The sequence below is a fragment of the Thrips palmi genome, unplaced genomic scaffold, assembly GCF_012932325.1.
Source record: "Thrips palmi isolate BJ-2018 unplaced genomic scaffold, TpBJ-2018v1 HiC_scaffold_16, whole genome shotgun sequence".
Classification (NCBI taxonomy): domain Eukaryota; kingdom Metazoa; phylum Arthropoda; class Insecta; order Thysanoptera; family Thripidae; genus Thrips; species Thrips palmi.
In genome coordinates, this window is record NW_023144625.1 from 15,429,736 (window position 1) to 15,447,109 (window position 17,374).

At 53.0% G+C, this 17,374-nt stretch overlaps 3 protein-coding genes across 3 annotated transcripts; 2 read left to right on the forward strand and 1 right to left on the reverse strand.

Moving 5' to 3' along the window:
• The first annotated feature begins 350 nt into the window (after positions 1-350).
• LOC117642513 (peptide chain release factor 1) lies at positions 351-2,567 on the forward strand. The gene is made up of 7 exons (XM_034380766.1): positions 351-1,078; positions 1,152-1,237; positions 1,322-1,508; positions 1,580-1,743; positions 1,821-1,938; positions 2,019-2,155; positions 2,272-2,567. The coding sequence occupies exons 1-7, from the start codon at positions 721-723 to the stop codon at positions 2,476-2,478; spliced, it is 1,257 nt and encodes a 418-aa protein (XP_034236657.1). The 5' UTR covers positions 351-720; the 3' UTR covers positions 2,479-2,567.
• Positions 2,568-2,697: 130 nt separating this feature from the next.
• On the forward strand, positions 2,698-7,511 carry LOC117642512 (meckelin). The gene is made up of 16 exons (XM_034380765.1): positions 2,698-3,203; positions 3,335-3,529; positions 3,614-3,915; positions 3,999-4,223; positions 4,296-4,589; positions 4,673-4,830; positions 4,914-5,076; positions 5,150-5,434; positions 5,517-5,771; positions 5,846-5,986; positions 6,082-6,215; positions 6,299-6,482; positions 6,563-6,688; positions 6,763-6,865; positions 6,952-7,094; positions 7,178-7,511. Exons 1-16 carry the CDS (start codon positions 3,014-3,016, stop codon positions 7,256-7,258), a joined length of 2,979 nt encoding a protein of 992 aa, XP_034236656.1. The 5' UTR covers positions 2,698-3,013; the 3' UTR covers positions 7,259-7,511.
• A 55-nt stretch (positions 7,512-7,566) lies between these two features.
• LOC117642514 (ras-related protein Rap-2a-like) lies at positions 7,567-17,022 on the reverse strand (the record flags this gene model as incomplete). The annotated part of the gene is made up of 5 exons (XM_034380767.1): positions 7,567-8,464; positions 11,156-11,348; positions 12,308-12,399; positions 16,361-16,548; positions 16,829-17,022. Coding segments are annotated over 5 exons (945 nt in total), but the record flags the coding sequence as incomplete, so codon positions are not given.
• Positions 17,023-17,374: the final 352 nt, after the last annotated feature.

A 17,374-nucleotide genomic window follows, 5' to 3' on the forward strand; every position in this document is an offset into this window, starting at 1 on the left:
CGTCTGGCCACGCCGCGCCCCGCCCCGCCTCGCCCCGCCCCGCAAAGACACTCGCGCATCGCGTCGACAGGGGGCGAGGCGACGAGGGGCCGGGAGGGGCCGGGGACCCAAACGGCCGCACCGCCACTCGCCACGGCACCACGGCACCGAGGGTAAAGCGTCGCGTCGCGTCGCGTCGTCGGCGCCGCGCCGCCCCGCCACCGCCCGCGAGCGCGGCTTGCTGCCCTGCACACGGCGAAGCAAGCGACTCCCACCCCGCGGCCGCGGCGGCATTCCAGGACGTCGCCTGGGTGCGTGCTCCGAACTCGAATCCCGAAGCATTGCCCCTGATTCCCCTCATTGTACCTGTGTCCAGGTGCGCGGCCTGATTTGAGTCACGCGCTCTTTCCTCCTGCGCATACGCGAAGCACGCACTGCTGCTGGTATGGCAAATTCAGTCGTCGATTCCTTCAACTTCAAAACAGCCGCCCGTATGCGGTAGAAAATTAAAGAAAACTCGTGAACTGACTACAATTTTCCGATGACAGCTCGTGAAACGTAACAGCGTAGATTTATTTGAGCTGCAGAGTGTGAAACGTCGTCGTCAGAATCTACTTTTACTGATTTATCTGAAGGAAAAAAGCAAAGCCGTCAGCTGATGGAGCTTCTGCTTCAACCTCTGTGTTTTCGTTTTTAATTGAGTCGTTTTTTTAGTGTTTCCTCGACTTCTTAAGGTTGAATATGTTAGGATTTTGTGCCCAAAGACTTTACCTTCGAACGTCGGCCTCATTATTCAGAGAATGTGCAAAGAAACTAACGTCATACCATGTGAAAAACAAGGTTATGTGTTTTCGAAGAAATTCTGAAACCAGCCTCTGGTGTGGGTTTCTCAAGCCACAGCATTCTGCATTGTATAGTCAAAATGCTCCTGCTGTCAGTATGGACGAGCCATGCATGAAGAAATATTTATCAGGCCTCATTGACGCAAGTAAAACTAAGGGTTGGAAAAGGCCGAATTATTGGTATACACTTCTCGATCTGCTAGCTCAGAGAGAATCTGTCCTAACAAATATTAGCTCTTTGAATGAACTTGAACAAGGTAAGGCATTTTTCTTCAATACCATCAAATAAAATATCATCGAATCCAACATGATTTACATGAGCCTTTTCAGGGGAAACAAGTGACAAAGAATTGAGGAAACTAGCTGAAGAAGAGCTTTCTTCATATTATAATGAATTAGCTGAATTGGATGATGAAGTGAGTATCCTATGTTGGGCTGGTCATCATTATATCCATTGTTAAAATTACTGCTGTCATTATTTTTCAATGACTTCCTTTCAGATATTAAGGACCATCTTACCCAGAAGCACACATGAGAATTACACAGATATTATGATGGAAATCTCATCTGGCGCTGGAGGGCAAGAGGCCATGCTATTTGCTAATGAACTACTACGACTCTATGAAAATTATGCTGCTTCACAAGGCTGGACTTTTTTTATAGAATCGTTAGATAAATCAGACATAGGTATAGTAAATGAGCTTAATCTGTAAAAAGATTGATATCCTTTAGTAATGTCATGATTTCTTCATCTGCAGGAGGAATAAAGAGTGCATCCATTTTCATACAGGGCGAAGGGGCATATTATTACTTGCAGAATGAAATTGGTGTTCATAGAGTACAACGCGTCCCAGTTACATCCACTGCGGGAATGATCCACACAAGCACGGCAGCAGTCATTATAATGCCTCAACCGTCTGACGTAAGTTAGGAAAAACGAAGTCTTGCCAGTCTTAATCGAATGTGCCTACATCAATTCCTGCCCTGAATGTTTTTAAGGTTGATATTAAACTGGAGGACAAAGACCTGGTCATTGAAACCATGAAAGCCTCTGGACCTGGAGGACAAAATGTGAACAAAACAGAATCAGCCATACGTGTGAGACACTTGCCCTCTGGTATGTTCTCAAGGACGAGAATAGATTTTATATAACAGTTAATTATAACTTAAATAATAATTTTTGATTAATTTTTATAGGTCTTGTAGTAGAGTGTCAAGAACAGCAATCACAACATAGAAACAGAGAACTTGCTTTGAAGAAGTTACGAACTAAACTTTACGATATTCAGATTCAGAAGCAAAATCAAGAAATAAAGACAACACGTGTATCACAGGTACCAACTATGTTCACTAATTAACTTTTTCAAACACACCCAGCTACTTTCTTGTTGCATGTTTAACTTCCAAATTTGGATAAAATGAAGTCCTAACTTTTTCTTCTATTTGGCAGCTAAGAAACCGTGAACGTTCAGCTAAAATTAGGACCTACAACTTTCCACAAAACCGTATCACAGATCATAGAGCTCACATTACTGTTCACAATGTGAAAGAGTTTATGCAAGGCGGGGATTCATTTCAAAAATTTGTGGACAGCCTGATTGAAGAAAACGAGAAGCAATTAGTTTTACAGTTTATCCAAGATCTGAGAGAAAACTAAGAGTTGTAAAAATCAGTTGCTTTAAACAAGTGGCAACACTTCATGATAAATGAATTAAACTGATGTTCATGTTCACCAGTCCATAATTTTCCAAAAAAAAAAACTTCTACTCTTGTGCTTGAGTTATTTTGCAGCCCTTCTACTAACCGGTGCCTTACGGTGTCCTTCCCCACAGGAGGGACAAGGGAAGGGGTTAAAGAAACTGTGGGGGGAGAGGAGGGGGAGCCCGCGGCCGCGGCTCGCGGTGACCGGTGAAGGGAAGAAGGGAAGGGGTCGCGGCGGCGGAGCGGAACACAGTTTTACTGCCAACCTAACGCCGACAAATCTCACGGCCGGGTACCGTTAAAATCTTTACTGCCTCCACTGTTCACCTCTGATTTGAAAAAGCATTGAAGAAAAATAAGCCTATTGTGGGCCGTTGTAAGGTACTGATAGCAAATCGTCATCGGTAAGTACCTCGCCATGAGGACCTGTGAGCATTGCCCCATGTTGCCTACACTTGCAAACATTTGTCTTTGAATAATGGAATGCCACAATGGTTTACTATATTTTCACTGGGCTGCTGGCCTTCCTTATGTTGAATTGGGTTACCCAGGTCTCTCCTGCAGGAGAAGCAGTCCATTTTCGTAAGGCCGCAGACTGCAAAAAGAACGAAGTTTATGATGCAACTTCCCTTCGATGTATTCCATGTGAAGACCAGCGAGGCCTGGTACCATCCCCTGATGGTGAGTACTGCATGTTTTTATTGAATTCCCTTCTCCACTAAATTTTGACTTGTACGTAATATGTTTTTATCTTTCTATTCTGTGATACTTTTAGCTTAAAATTTTCTCATGTTTAATTATAAATTTTTCAGGTAAAACATGCATTTGTGGCCCACAGCACAAGATAGGAAAGTGGGATGCAGCTGGATTTCCTACCTGTGAAAGATGTCCTGACAACCAAGTTGTGACAACAGATGGTTTAGACTGTGTACCATGTTCAAAAAAACTGCAGATTCAAAGCAATGAGTCAGTCTCATGTTCCCCATGCTCCATATCAGAAATAAGAGGTATTTTTTTTGTGCTAAGTTCAGTCTTTTGACCCTGAGTAATGCCATTATCTTTTATAAATTCTATTTTTATCACCCCTACAGTGGAAAGAAGTACCAATGGTTCATTAAATGCAGTTGCTTACTGCCTTCAGTGCGGAGTCAACTTTGTACCTACGGAAGATAAACGTACTTGTAGGAGATGTGTCATGTACCCTGCTTTTGAAAATTGCTCCTGCCCTCAAGTTTCTCATGAACTAGTAAACAAAGTTTATTGCATCCCAAGAACACATCTCCTTGATTTTCCTGACGACAGAACAACATACACCGTTGAGTATGGATCTGGAATCAAAGTTGACTCTCTTTATCTTCGAAACAATCTACGTCTGGCAGCGTATCAGTGCAAAGTTAGTGCTTTGTGGCATTTACCTGGCCTTAAATGGGGTTTCAATTTTATTTTGTAATACCTAAATAAACTTTTCATCATTAGCAAAAAAATCACACCGCCTGTCAAGCTGTGGCAAATATGTGCGTTATGGCAATGTTCCGTGATGGGTACAGAGGGAGTCCCTGCAACTTTTTCCGAGATGCCAAACACATACCAACTGCAGAAACAGGTCATTTACCTTGGATTTTCTATGGAGAAGGAGATGCCCAAACAGTTCTTTCCAGGAAGAAAATTCTGTCCAGCTACAGCCTTGACAGTTCATCAAAGGTATTTATCTTCGTCGAGGTCAAACTTTGTGTCACATACAATTTTCCAAAAATGTGTTATTTTTTTTTCCAGGGCAATCTGCTTAATTTGACGGTAGCAAAATTTGCCTCCAATGGACTCTTTTTGGGTCTGGCTTCTGCTTCATTAGACATTTTAAGCTTATGCCCTGGATCATGGGGCAAAATAAGATTTGGGGCAAACTTCAGGCAAGATTGTGCTGTCCCTGCCTCTTTGTTATTTTCTGTAGGTCAGCAACCAAAATTTTTTGAGTTGTACCTACAGTATTGGGATAAAAGTGATTCCATGCTTTATGCTTTACCTGTACTCACTTTAAACTTGAAAGATGGATCCCGTTTTCCAAATAAGGTAACTATTTGTTTTTCTGTTTTTGAGATAAGACTAGAGTATTTAATGTTTCTAATTTTTTTTTATACTATTTTCTCTTAAAGGAAACTGATAAGTCTGGATGGCAATTGGTTCGTCGCTTCTTCTTGTCGGAAGCAATCAGTGGCGTTAGAAGTAAACCAGAGACCGATGGAGGTTTGTCTGAAGCAGAGGAAGGTCTAGTTCCAGTAGTTTTGCAATATGCCAAATCGTTAAGCTTGAGGTTTGTCGTACTTGCAGTTATATTGTTACCTATCCCAATTATTTGTCAAATTTATTTGCCAATCTGAAACCATATGTTTTCAGAATCAGAGTTCAGACTGGTAATGATAAAGGACGAGTATTTCCACCTCTTGCTATTATTGAGTATGCTGAACTTTCATCTGAAGCTTTGCAAAATAACATGATGGTACCTCTTCAATTTGAGATTGTGTTTGAAATGGACAACAATGTAGCCCATGCCATTGAGGTAGTCTTTTATTTATTGTGATGCTTGTGTTTTGTTATTTTACTTCTTCTTATTATCTCTCTTATCCCAACAGGTATCAATCATTGTCCTCTCGGTACTTTCCATTGTCTGGGCTGGCATCCAAACACTCTCTTACTCTCGCAGAGCAGGAAAAGTAGGAGTTGATCTTGCCTCATTGTTCCGCTTAGTCCTGCTAACCTGTGGCCGTTTGTCTGACTCCTTTTTCATAGTAGTGGCTGGTGCTGCTACCCACACATTTTTATTCTACAAGGGACAGTCAGTTCCACATATGCTCTTGCCTGGACCTTATGAGGAATATTTAATTTTCACTTATGTAGTTGTAGCATTTTCTTTAAAGGTAAGTAAATTTTCTTACAATTTCTCTGTTTTTCAACTACCCTGATTGATTGTTTATTTAAGCCTTCATAATCATCTTCTAGATTGTTGAAATGGCACACATGATCTGGCATCAAATTTCCATAGACATATTTTTAATGGATTGGGAAAGACCAAGAGCCAGTGGGAACCTTCCTAGGCCCCAAGCAAATGGATCAGCTAATCACAATAGTGTTCCGGAATCACAAAAAATTTCTATTTGGAGGACTTACTTTGTGGCTAATGAATGGAATGAAATTCAAACCCTCAGAAAGACTAGCCTCTCTCTTCAGTTGCTGGTTGTTCTTCTATTTCTGAAGGTTATTTGCTTTCCCTGTTCAAGATTACTATTGAATTATCTAAACTTCACCCTAATCAAAGAATAATTTTGCAGGTTTTTGGCTGGGAGCAATGGGCTTTACCTATTCCAGACGCAACTTTCAACAACTCTGGTTGTTCAGGAACCCCTCCACCTAACATTGTATGTCGTTTCGCATTGGCGATTCTTGTCTATCTAGGTGTATACATTTTACAAGTAAGTTTGATCCACCTTTGATGTAATGTGTGTATTGTATCAGCAATTCATTATTTAAAAAAAAAAAACTTTAAATTTAATCTGATTTATTTCAGTGGCTCTTATTAAGTGGTGTTTATGAAAGGTTCATGAAAAATTTTGTGCAAGATTTTGTTGATGTTTGTTCTATGGCAAATGTCAGTGTTTTCATATTGTCCCTTGAAAATTTTGGATACTACATACATGGAAGGTAACTGGTAACTTTTTGGAATGAGTTGAATAGTATGGTTTTGTATAAAATGAAACTAGACATATTGTTTGAAAAATTTACAGGTCTGTACATGGATTCGCAGACACTGATATGCAGACCATGTTAGGACAGTTGCAAAGAGAGGAGGATGATTTGGTAGGTCACAGAGGACTCCTCCCAGCAACTGAACAACAAACTTTCCAAATGATGATACCAAGTCAACTAAGGGCATGCTACAGGAAAGTTATGGCTCCACTTACCCATTCTGTAAGTCACAAGTACCAATTACTTTCTCTCTATTACTGCATCATGAGAACATTCCCTCCAGTCTTACGGATTTCTTTCAGGTTGTCCCGTCATCCAAAAGGCTGTCAAGTATTACAGCTCAGCGGAAGCCCTTGGCTACAACAGTTGATAGAAGTGTTCAAGCTTACCACAGTATGAACAAACTTCTTGCTGCCTTTCTAGAACATGTATGTAACTTAGTCTACTCATCAGCAAGTAAGAATTTTGTTTTGTAACTAGATTTTAAAATTGTTGTTAACAGGCTCTCAAGGATCTTGACTATGAGGTCCGCTCTAAGCTCTTCTTAGAATCAGTTCTTGACATGGAATTTGCACAAAATCAAGATAAAGGAGTCTTATATATTGGTAAGATATTGAACTTTCAAAGATCCTGTGTTTTGTGTTCCGCAATTTCTTTTATACCTAAGTTTTTAATATTTTTCCTAACCCAGACAATGGACATTCATTTGATGCTGTGCTTTTTTATGGGAATGAATGGATCCTCCTCACCGTCGACATTATGTTATTCACTTTTGTGGATCTTCTTTGCCATGATTATTTATTAGCTGCTATTGTAACTGGACTCGCTGCTCAGGTATATAACCAGGACTGAAAAAGATAGTTGTAAGAGTTGTTTTATTTCAGGAAAATGAAATAATTTTAATGCTTATCTTGCAGGCCCTTGTGTTTCTCCGAAAAGTTGGAGGAAGGAAAAATTTGGCAAAGAAAACATTGATTGATGAAAGATTTCTAATCTAAGGACCAAAAAGAGTAGCATTCAACTTAAGACTGATTTATTTGTAATTTATTTTTTATGTATGTTTTGTGTGTCATTTTAGTCAATCTAGTTCTGGAATAAGAAATGAATAATTCAGAGACGTTGTTGTTCCAAAATTCAGTCATATATTTTGATTTAAATGGATTGAACTTCTATATTAAGATGCCTTTGACCATACATTATTTTCTGTGCGTACTTTAAAAATAAGGAAGCCATGGAATGTTTATTTACAAATGTACAATGCATCAATATAAAATAAATTTGGGAAAATAATATACCTTTTTCTCACAATTTCACCAAGCAAAGCTCTTTCACTGGTACAATTTTGATTGAGTCCCTGATTCCCCCGCCCTTGTTTTCCTTTAGTCCGATCCGTACCTTCGGCTTCGGCCTTCGGAAGCCGACTGATTCCGAGAGTAGTTTCCGTTGCTCTGTCTCTATGGCACCTGTAGGGGACGCCTCGTGAGTGCGAGAGAGACAGCGACGGAAACGACTCTCGAAATGAGTCTGCCGGGCAGACACAACACAGTAAGCTATCCATTAGCTAATCGCAGCGCCTCGCCTCGTCGCCGCATTCTGGAAGGATTGGCACACGGGGGTTAGGCAACAGGCACACTGGCAACTGGCAGCGCACAAAGGCCAGACGGGACGAACGTGCTGTCTCGCTCTCTCTCGAAAGGGAAGAGGACAACAGCCCCCTCGCCCTCCTCCACTCTCGGCAGAGCCAAGCCACCGCCCGAAAGAGAGGCGCGGTGGGCCTCGGCTCGAGGCGGCCAGACACTGCCTTAGCTGCGAGATGGAAACAATCATCACTTGGACAAGTTGACGCCTGTTGGACGTGGCGCGCGGGGCGCGGCTCGGCACAATGGACGAGACAGGAGGCGGAGGGCTGGAGGCTCCATGGAGCGCCTAGAGGACGAGCAAGTTCTCGCAGGAGCGCGCCTTGCGCTTGATGCCCAGCAGGTGGCGCAGGATGCGCTTGCCAGTGGACGCGCCGCCGCCACTGTTGGAGGGCGTGGGCGGCGGGCCTCGCTTCTTACGGCCCTTGCGCCGACTCAGCGCCTCGCGCCGCGGGTTGAGCTGCACCTGCGCCAGCAGCCCCACCAGCAGCTCGTCCACGTTGTGGTCCAGGCCCGACGACGTCTCGATGAACTTGCAGGAGCAGCTGTTGGCCAGGCGGCGGCCCTCTGGAACAACAACGGGCCGTAAATGACGGGGAGGGGGCCGTAAGTGTCTCGGGTGACAAACGCCCCGAGGTGGAGCGACCGTCGATGGAGCCCTCGGGCCTCGGGGGACGGAGGGTGGTAGTTAGCAGCCGGCTCCAAGGCCGGGCCATGTCCACTGCTAGTGCCGAGTGGGGCTCACTCCGAACGATGCTCCCTCGCCCTGTCTCTCTCGCTCCCCTGCAGAGCACCCATGGCGTGCGAGAGAGACAGAGCGACGAGGCACTGTTCGGAATCAGTCGGGTGTCCTGGTGCCGTGGCCCGCGGCAGGACCACGCCGGACCACCCGGCCTTGGCGAGTAGTTAGCCTCCTCTCCTACCCGGCGCACGCGCACGTGGCACGCGGCGCGCCACTCCCGCGCGGGAGGCGGGACGGGCCAATGCGGCAATTCGCTTGAATGGAAGGGGAGGAGAGAGGAGGAGAAATAAAGGACGTGCTGTGCAGCGGACCACAGCAAGCGCCCTACCCTAGGTCTGGACAGACAACGCGCGGTCTACCCCCCCCCCCCCTTACCAGTGCAACGCAAATCCTCTGATAAATAAATCATCCGCCACGAAACCCTCCATGACGGACGACGTCCACCACAACGCGGACAGGGGCCATCTGGGGACCCATCTGGGGGGAGGGGCGGTAAGGGGGCGGCCGGTGTCGTATGCAATATGGGGCCAGGCCGGCCGCCTCCCTGGGGGGGTCCAAATCGAGGAACATTACGGGGTGCGATGCGGGCCGCGATAGCCGGGAGACCCTTCGCATGTTCAAGAGGCCGGGGGGGAAAAGGGGGGGGGGGGACCGCGTGAGGCGGTAAAGGGAAGGGATCCCACACGACGGCCACGGCACTGGGCCTTGCCTGGGAGGAGCCGAAACGATGGCCTCCGATCGGGGCTGTCCCAGGGACGGGCCCAGGGACGGACCGGTGGCTCGAAATATCGCCCGCTGGACGGATCACCTGCCCGGCGACGCTTTTCTTCCCAGTGGCGGAGCATATCAAAGTTATGACGGTGGCGTGCGCGCGGGGCGAAATAGGTTTCCAGCAGAATCGGAGTCGTCGGGGATCGAACCCTCACTGCGTCCAGATCGTGGACTCTTTTAATATATTTGGCGCACCCAACCCACTGAGCTCTTGTGTGTGTGTGTGTGTGTGTGTCTCGGTGTGTGTGTACGACAGCGGGTCTGTTAGGTCTGTTGAAAGAGTGTGTGGGCTCACTCACAGGGTAGCACGGTTCGGTCGGTAGTTGCTTGACCATACTCGGCCATACCCTGTCGCCTCGCCCCTCGCTCGATTTTGCTCTAAACCAATTGTGTCACGGGAGGGTCGGCGCGGGGCCGGCCGCGCATTGGAAAGGGGTGGGGGAGGGTGACAGTAATTACCGCCCGAAGGCTGGAGCGAACTGGTATTCGAACGCGCGACTATCACCTACACTCACACACACACGTAGCGCCGCCAGCTCGGTTCGGCTCGGTGCCCTGGGCGAGCGTGGAGCGCGGTCAACTGGATCCATTTTTTGTGCTCATTTATTCATACCGGTTCCTGTCGCTGTCCCAGTAGGCCCGCCCCACCCCGCCCTGTACCCCCCCCCCCCCCCCCGCCGTCTGGCCGGGGCAAGAAGCCACGGCAAGACAAACTTGGCAGCCAGCGCTGGGCTGCGCTGGGCTGCGCCGGGGGAAGGTAGAGTCCTACAGTGGGTAAGGGCGGGCTGGCGTGGGACCCGTCGCCGTCCCCCTCCCCTCGGCCGGTGCCACAGAAAACAAGCCCAGCAGACTGCCTGAGAGGGATGGGGCCGGCGAGGCCTCGTTAATATGCAAGTGAAAGGAAGCCTACTCCGCGAGGCGCCGAAGACGGCGGCCCCAGGGCGGACCATGGGCCGATGGCCAATCCAGACTCGCGCCGATAACGACTGTTGAGGCGGACGCGGACCGGGGCGGGGCGGGGCGGGGGGGCGGGGCGGGGCGGGGCGGGGCGGGGCGGGGCGGGGCGGCGCACCAAGGCAGTCCGGTACAAAGAACCCTGCTCGCAAAAAGACAGCCGCCGCGCCCCGCTGGCCTCGTCGATGCTGGTGGGAGCGCCTGCAGTGTGGTCTAGCCCTTAATGGTAATGGTAGCCCGCGGGGTAGGCCGGCCCGCGGCACACGCGCGTCGCCAGCTCGCCTGGCTGCCTGCCCAGCACGGCGCTCCCCGCGCTGCGCTGCGTCGCGCTGACCGGGCCGGAGCGGACCGGAGCGGACCGGGCCTTGGCCGCCGGGGCCTGGGCCTCTATTTTCTCCTCGGCCAGGGCCTTGGGCCTTGGGCTTTGCGCCGCCATTCGACTCGCTCTCTGTTTGTCTCGATCTGCGCCGCCAGTCGCAAATGGAGCTTAGCAGCGGCGTCGTTCTCACGCCCCGAGGCAGCGCAGCGCAGAAAAAAAGGGAGGAGGAAGGGGAGGCCGTGAAACAAAGCGGCGACTGAGACTCCACTGGGAAAACAAACGCGCAAAATGGGGCGGCCACTGCCTTTGACCGCGTCACGAAACGTGGATCGGATTGTGCGCACCAGGATGCGTGGAATCCTCCACGTTCGTGCCGTGGTGAAGGGTATGGCCCCGATAAGCTCGGCCGGGTTTGTGACGCGGAGTAACGGGCACACCATTAAATATCGCCTCAGCGGACCAGTGGACGTACCTGACGTGGACACCTCCCGCTTGCGCTCCAGGTCGGCCTTGTTGCCCACCAGCACCACGCCGCGCGTCGTCATGTAGTCCGACTTCCACAGGAACAGCAGGATGTCCTCGGCGGCCTGGAAGGTGCGCCGCTCCACCACGGAGTACACCACCACGAACACGTCCGGGTTGTACGTGGCGCAGAACGCCTCCGCCTGCAAGCACACCAGAGCTGCATCCGATTGCCTGCGCGGTCCGCGGCCTGCGGGAAGTTGCGCGAAGTGGGCGCAGAGGGAGACAGCTTGCTCTCTGCGCGCAGCGTGGCGCGCCAAAGCCGCCAAAGCCGCCTCCGAACTGGAGGGAGAGAACGAAAAGCACTCCCAGTTTTCGCGGGGCGGCCGACCGTAGTTCGAGTTCGGGCAGCCGTGCCGGTACTCGCATCGTCTCGGTCGGTCCTCGTGGCAGCCTACAGTGCTGCTCCAACCGTCATCGCCACCCTCCCCCTCGCCAGCTCCTATCTGCAGTGCCAACCCTTTGTATCACTTAAGCCGGGCTTCGGCCCCTCCGTCCGACGAGTCCGACGGCACTTCGGTAGATTGCAGTGATATGAGGCGCTAGTCCAGCCGGACGGCCCGCTCGACAGCCAGGCAGGCAGCCAGGCAGCCAGGCAGGCAGGCAGCCAGGCAGGCAGGCAGCCAGGCAGCCAGGCGGCACGACCACACCCTCCAGCACCTACACGGCCTTCGCACGTTCCGCACGCACCGCCGCCAGTACAGCCTGGCTGCCACCGCCAGGCCGAGCTGTCACATCAGGAGGCAGACTCGTATGAATGAGTGGGTCCCATCTGGGTCCCATTCCCCTCCCCCCTCCCCCTTCCCCTGCCCGGCACTTCGCTGCACCAGTTTGGCGTGCAAAGTACTAGCGAGGGGTACGTTACAGCCCACAGTCCTGAGCGGATGGTATGCCGCCGGCAGCCAGCGAGGTGGCAGGGCGCATCAAATACTCGGCGGAGTGTTCATCACTGCCGCCACACCAGTTCCTCTGCCTCTGTAGAATCCTTGGAACTCCAGTGGCACTCCGTTTGGATTGCCAAAATTTGGACTTTTGGGCCCGGATTCCACTAAGAAAACGCCAAAATTTTGGTTGAGTTGAGGGGTGGGTTTCTTCCTCTTACCGACATCTCGGCGGCGGGGTGGTCCACGATCTCCAGGTCCGACTCCTGCCCGTCGAGCAGCACGGACACGGTCTTCTGGCCGAACTCCTCGTCTGCAAAGACACACAGTCAGGGCAAGTACTTTCCAAAGACGAAATCACCCGCCCGCGAACACAAAGAGCTCATTAAAAAACCAAACTCTTGGATGATTAAACTTAAACGAGGCGCCTTTGAAAGGTGCGGTTCTCCGTGTTCTTCTCGCTAGGCTAGACGGATATAACTTGGTGTAAAGGTAACTGGTAGCGGCCCCCACCCCCTGTCGCCCACCACACACAATCACAAGGGGCTCGCAGTCGGGGCGGGCGCTCATACGCGTATCACGGGTTCAGCGCACACAGCGTCGCCCGACATCACACACGCACACACATGCAAAGTTGGGACGGTGCCCCCCACTCCCCCGCCCCCTCCCCGATGAAAGCGACCCCCTCCCTCACCTGCGGCCCCGCTTTATATAGTCCCCCGCAGCGCGGCAAGGGCGGCGAGGACGGCAAGGACACAAACCATGTTCCCGAGGATCACGGCAGCGCGGCAGCGGGATAAAGGGCGGGTGGCGTCCTCCCGGTGGACGCGCCTAGCCGGACTGGGGGCGCCGGACTGGGGGCGGCACACACATAGGTGATGCACGGCACACTGCCATATGGCAGAGCAGCAAGCGCAAAAAAAAAACGATGAAAAAACATCAAAGATTTTCACATCAGAGGATGTGTTTCCAGTCCCGGCGGGAGAACCTGCCTCGGCGTTAGCGAAAAAAAAAGCAATTGAATCTTCAAAACGAAAAAAATGGAAGGGAGGGGAGTCTTTTGGGACCCGAACCACGCCGTAAAACTTTGAAACGAGAACGAGGAAAACAAGGATGGGGATGCAGCGCGTGCCTGGGGCGCCATGCACAGTCATGCACAGTCATGCACGGTCATGCACCACGACGCAATCGTAAAGGCATTAATGGGGTCGTAAAAGCGCCACGTTCGCGTCAAGCGCGGCGGCAGCGCGGCAGCCAGTGGCGTGGCTCGCGGTCCAGGAGGTTTAGACGTGGCGGCGATAACGAACCCACCGCGCCCAGCGCCGAGCCACTCTCCAGAAAGTGTCCGACATTGGCAGAGGGAGCATTTCCCTGGGCCTAGAGCCATTCTCCAGGCCAAGAGCATTTCTCCAGCTCACTCAGGCTAGCGTCACCCAAGCTGGCGTTTTGTTTGCGGTGGCGTGCGCGGCGAGGCTCCATATCGGCAGCTCATAACCGCTATCGCTGCTATCGCTGCTATCGCAGCCTCATCGGCCGGTGTGCCGCAGTGCCGCACCAGCTCGCCATGGTCAGGCCAGGTCAGGCACGGCCGCAGCGTGCCGCAGGGGACTACTGGGTCGCACCGGCAGAATACAAAGCCAGTGATGTCACCCTGCTGCCAACCACCGTAAAATAATAACTGCGGAGATCGTTACTATATGGAGGGACAGTCGGTTTCACGGATTATCTACTCCGAATCATTGGAGTCTCGGTTCAAATGTCGTTTCGATTTTAAGTTCCAATGGTGCAGGATAGCCGAGAAGATAAAAAAATCCAAAAAGGCGGAGGTCATGATAGGAGAGTCTCATTCTGCTGTTTAGCGGGAAACACACAAGGGCATGCTGCTGCATCATGCCTGCAGGGACCGCGGGCGAGAGGAGAGATAAGAGAAAGCAGCATTTTCCGCTCCTTGCAGCATCATTAGCGAACGCCATCGCTTTCATTCGGTAGATAAGCAAGCTGCTGCATCGGCAGTCCGTCCCCCCCCCCCCATCCGGCTCAAGTACGGTGCACTGGCTTCGCCGCCGCCCCGATGCCCCCCAACGCTGCCCCAATTTCCTCTGCGCTGCTCTTGACTTCGAGAAAGAAGCAGCGTCATCAGGTACCGACCGCCGACGCCGACCCACCAGGGACCGCTGCCGCGCTCTAGTGTTTGTGCCATGCATGTGCTTCGTCAGCGTTTCCCCCGTTTTTTTTTTTTTGGTGTTTTGTTGTTGTTGTTGTTGTTGTTGTTGTTTGTGGCGGCGCGGCGGCGGCCTCATCCCTTGTCACGTCGGCGTCGTGGCGAGGAAGGCCGACACTCGAAGCCGCCGCCGCCGCCGTGCATGCAGCCTGATCGCGAACGGTCCTCTGTCTCTCTCGCGCCCCACGGGACGAGAGCGAGAAGGACGAGGCGACGAATTCTATGTTCGGAATCAGCCTGCTGGGTGATAAGCTCGCTCTACATGGCGGCTATCAAATAACAACAACAACAACAACAACAAGGGGAGGGCGTGGCAGACGAACTGCAGGAGGCTGGCGAGCCAAAACAAAAGAAAGGTCGCTTGCTCCTTGCACGAGGGAGCCCTCGAATTAATTATAGACCTCCTCGTTCGTGACGCGGCTGTGACGAGTGACTGTGACGGCCTGTTGCCAGAGGCAGTCGTGACAGTGGCACCGGCAGGAAAGGGTGCTTCGGGGAGAACGCAAACGCGGCGACACAGTCGCAGGGCGAGGCGAGGCCAGCGGGGGGACAGCGGGGGGCCCTCGTGAAATGGGCCCAAATCCGCGCGCCGCGTCCAAATTGGTCGCGTTTGGAGCTGTTGTCATGGCGACGTGTCCCCTTTCCTCCTCCCTCTCTCTCTCTCTCTCTCTCTCTCTCTCTCTCTCTCTCTCTTTCTTTCTCTCCCGACCGCCACTCAATCCGCGGAACAACGGTCCGGATAACGACAGGCGCGCGAGGCACGAGGCCGCCGCCCGAGGCTTCGACGGCTTGGCCCGTTCCAGCTTATTGTTTGTTTTGATTCATTCCGCGCGACCTTTTTTTTCTGTGGGGATCGCAGGGCGGGCAGCACACTGGCGGCTGGCGATTTGGACGCGACGGTGTGAGTGATGAAGGCACGGCCGTCACGCGTCGTCCCGGCCGGAGCGTCGTCCGCCGCCGGGGCCTCGGCCAGGCCAGACCAGGCACCAGGCCATCACCATACATTAACCACGCCGGGGCCCGGCGCCCGGGCCGACGGCAAGCTCTCAGCACGGCGAGCACTTTGTCCAATTTCCCACCGTTCCGTTCCGACACTCAAGTCCGGCGGCTGGACTACCCGCCTCGCCTCGCCTCGCCTCGCCACGGCCGAGTGGGGGATGGTGCCGCTTTTTGCGCGGCAAGTCGAGCGTGCAGCCGTGCGGCTCTGCAGTCGTTTTCGTCGCTCTGTCTCTCTCGCACCTGCACGGGACGCCCTGTGAGCGCGAGAGAGACAGAGCGCCGAAAAGGGCTCTCGGCATCAGTCTGCGGCTCAGCGCAAGAAGCGGCGGTGCCGATCCCAGTTTGCCATGGGAACTCAGCCAGCAGTGCAGCGACAGGGACGGGGTAGGGCAGGGCCAGGCAGAGCCAGCGCAGTGCGGCGTGCGTGCGTGCGTGCGTGCGCGTGATAATCCCGCCGGGGCCGACATCTGAAAACACGAGCCCAGAAACTCGAGTACGGAGACGGGCTCTGGCGGAAGCCTTCTAATATTTGCTCGGCATGTCGGCTGGCCGGGCCAGGCCCTGCGCCACTCCACTCCACTCCACTCAGCCCAAGCCCCAGCGCCGGGCCTTGTCCGTCGGGCCCTGCAGAGTGATTCCGAACAGTGCTTTCGCCGGTCTGTCTCTCTCGCACCCTGACGGAGCGCCCCATGAGTGCGAGAGAGACCTGCCTCTCGGAATCAGCCTGCTTCCTGCTACTCCGCCACTGCTTGCTGCAGCAGGTGGGGCTGGAGGCACTGAAGGCCGTTTCCGAGACTATCGTTTCCGTCGCTCTGTCTCTCTCGCACTCGATGGGCGTCCCGTATAGGTGCAAGGCAGATACATGACCGGACTAGGACTTTGTTTTGTCCGTCACGCAGACTGCCTGGCCTTCTAAGAGGGATCAGAATTTGTCCGCATATTGTAAAGATGAGGATCAGAGAGCGGGTCAACAGTGCCGCCACAGTAGGCGACAAGTCCCTCAATGCATTGCATGCAAAATGTTGAGTTGAACGGGTGGTGGCCCTGGACTCACCCAGCGAGGTGTCGTAGGCGCAGATGTACTCCGAGGTGGTGAACTGGTACGTGAGGGTGGTCTTGCCGACGCCCGACGCGCCGAGCATGGCCACCTTGAAGCAGGGCACCCTGGGCGCGTCCGCGGTGCCCGCCGCGCCCGCCGCCGCCGCCGTCCGGCCCGCCTCCACGCTGGACACGGACGCTCCGCTGCAGGCAGACGGGACTAATTATTCAAAGAATTCCTTTTTCTTGTTTTATTTTTTTGGCGTGAAGCGTGGGCTTGACGGCGTCCCTGAGGCCGGCGCCGCGGCGTGCTATCAGGCCCTCGACCCTCATCAGCACCGGCAGACAGCCTCGCAGACAGCCGGCCGGCCGCGGGAGGTACGCCACTGGTATTAATCCGCGCGCCGAGGAGCGCGCGGCCGACCACAAAAAAAGTAAAAACAAAAACACTCGCCGTGACTTGAACCCGAGCCCAGAGACCGACCTTGGCAGGCGGTCGCGCAGCTCGCGAAGGTCGTCGCTGTTGGACGAGGTGGTGGAGGCGACGGAGCCGTTGGAACGGGACCGCCTGGAGCGGAAGGAGTCCCCCAGGTTGAAGATGCCGCTGGGCGTGATGGAGAAGGAGCGCAGCCTGTAGTACTCGGCGGGGCCGCTGTGGCTGTGCGTCGCGGCGGGGTCGCCGTCGGCGCCGCTGGAACCGCCGGGGGCCGCGCGCCGCGTCTGGGCCAGCATCGGCTGCAACATGATCAGGACCGTCAGGCCGTCAGGGCCTCGCCTCCCTTTTCGTCTCCACGTCTCCCTCGTCGGCGAGCTCCTGTTCGGAGGGCCTCCGAAAGCCTCGCGCAGGTTACCGCACTCCACCGCGAGGCTGTGGACTCATTTCGAGAGCCGCTCTCTCGCACTCACGGGGCGGCCCCGCTAGGTGCGAGAGAGACAGAGCGACGAAAATGGCTCTCGGAATCAGTCTGCGGCCGAAGCGCCGTGTAGGTAGGCAGTCCCGCTCCCGGCCGAGGCCGGCGGGCAAGGGGGG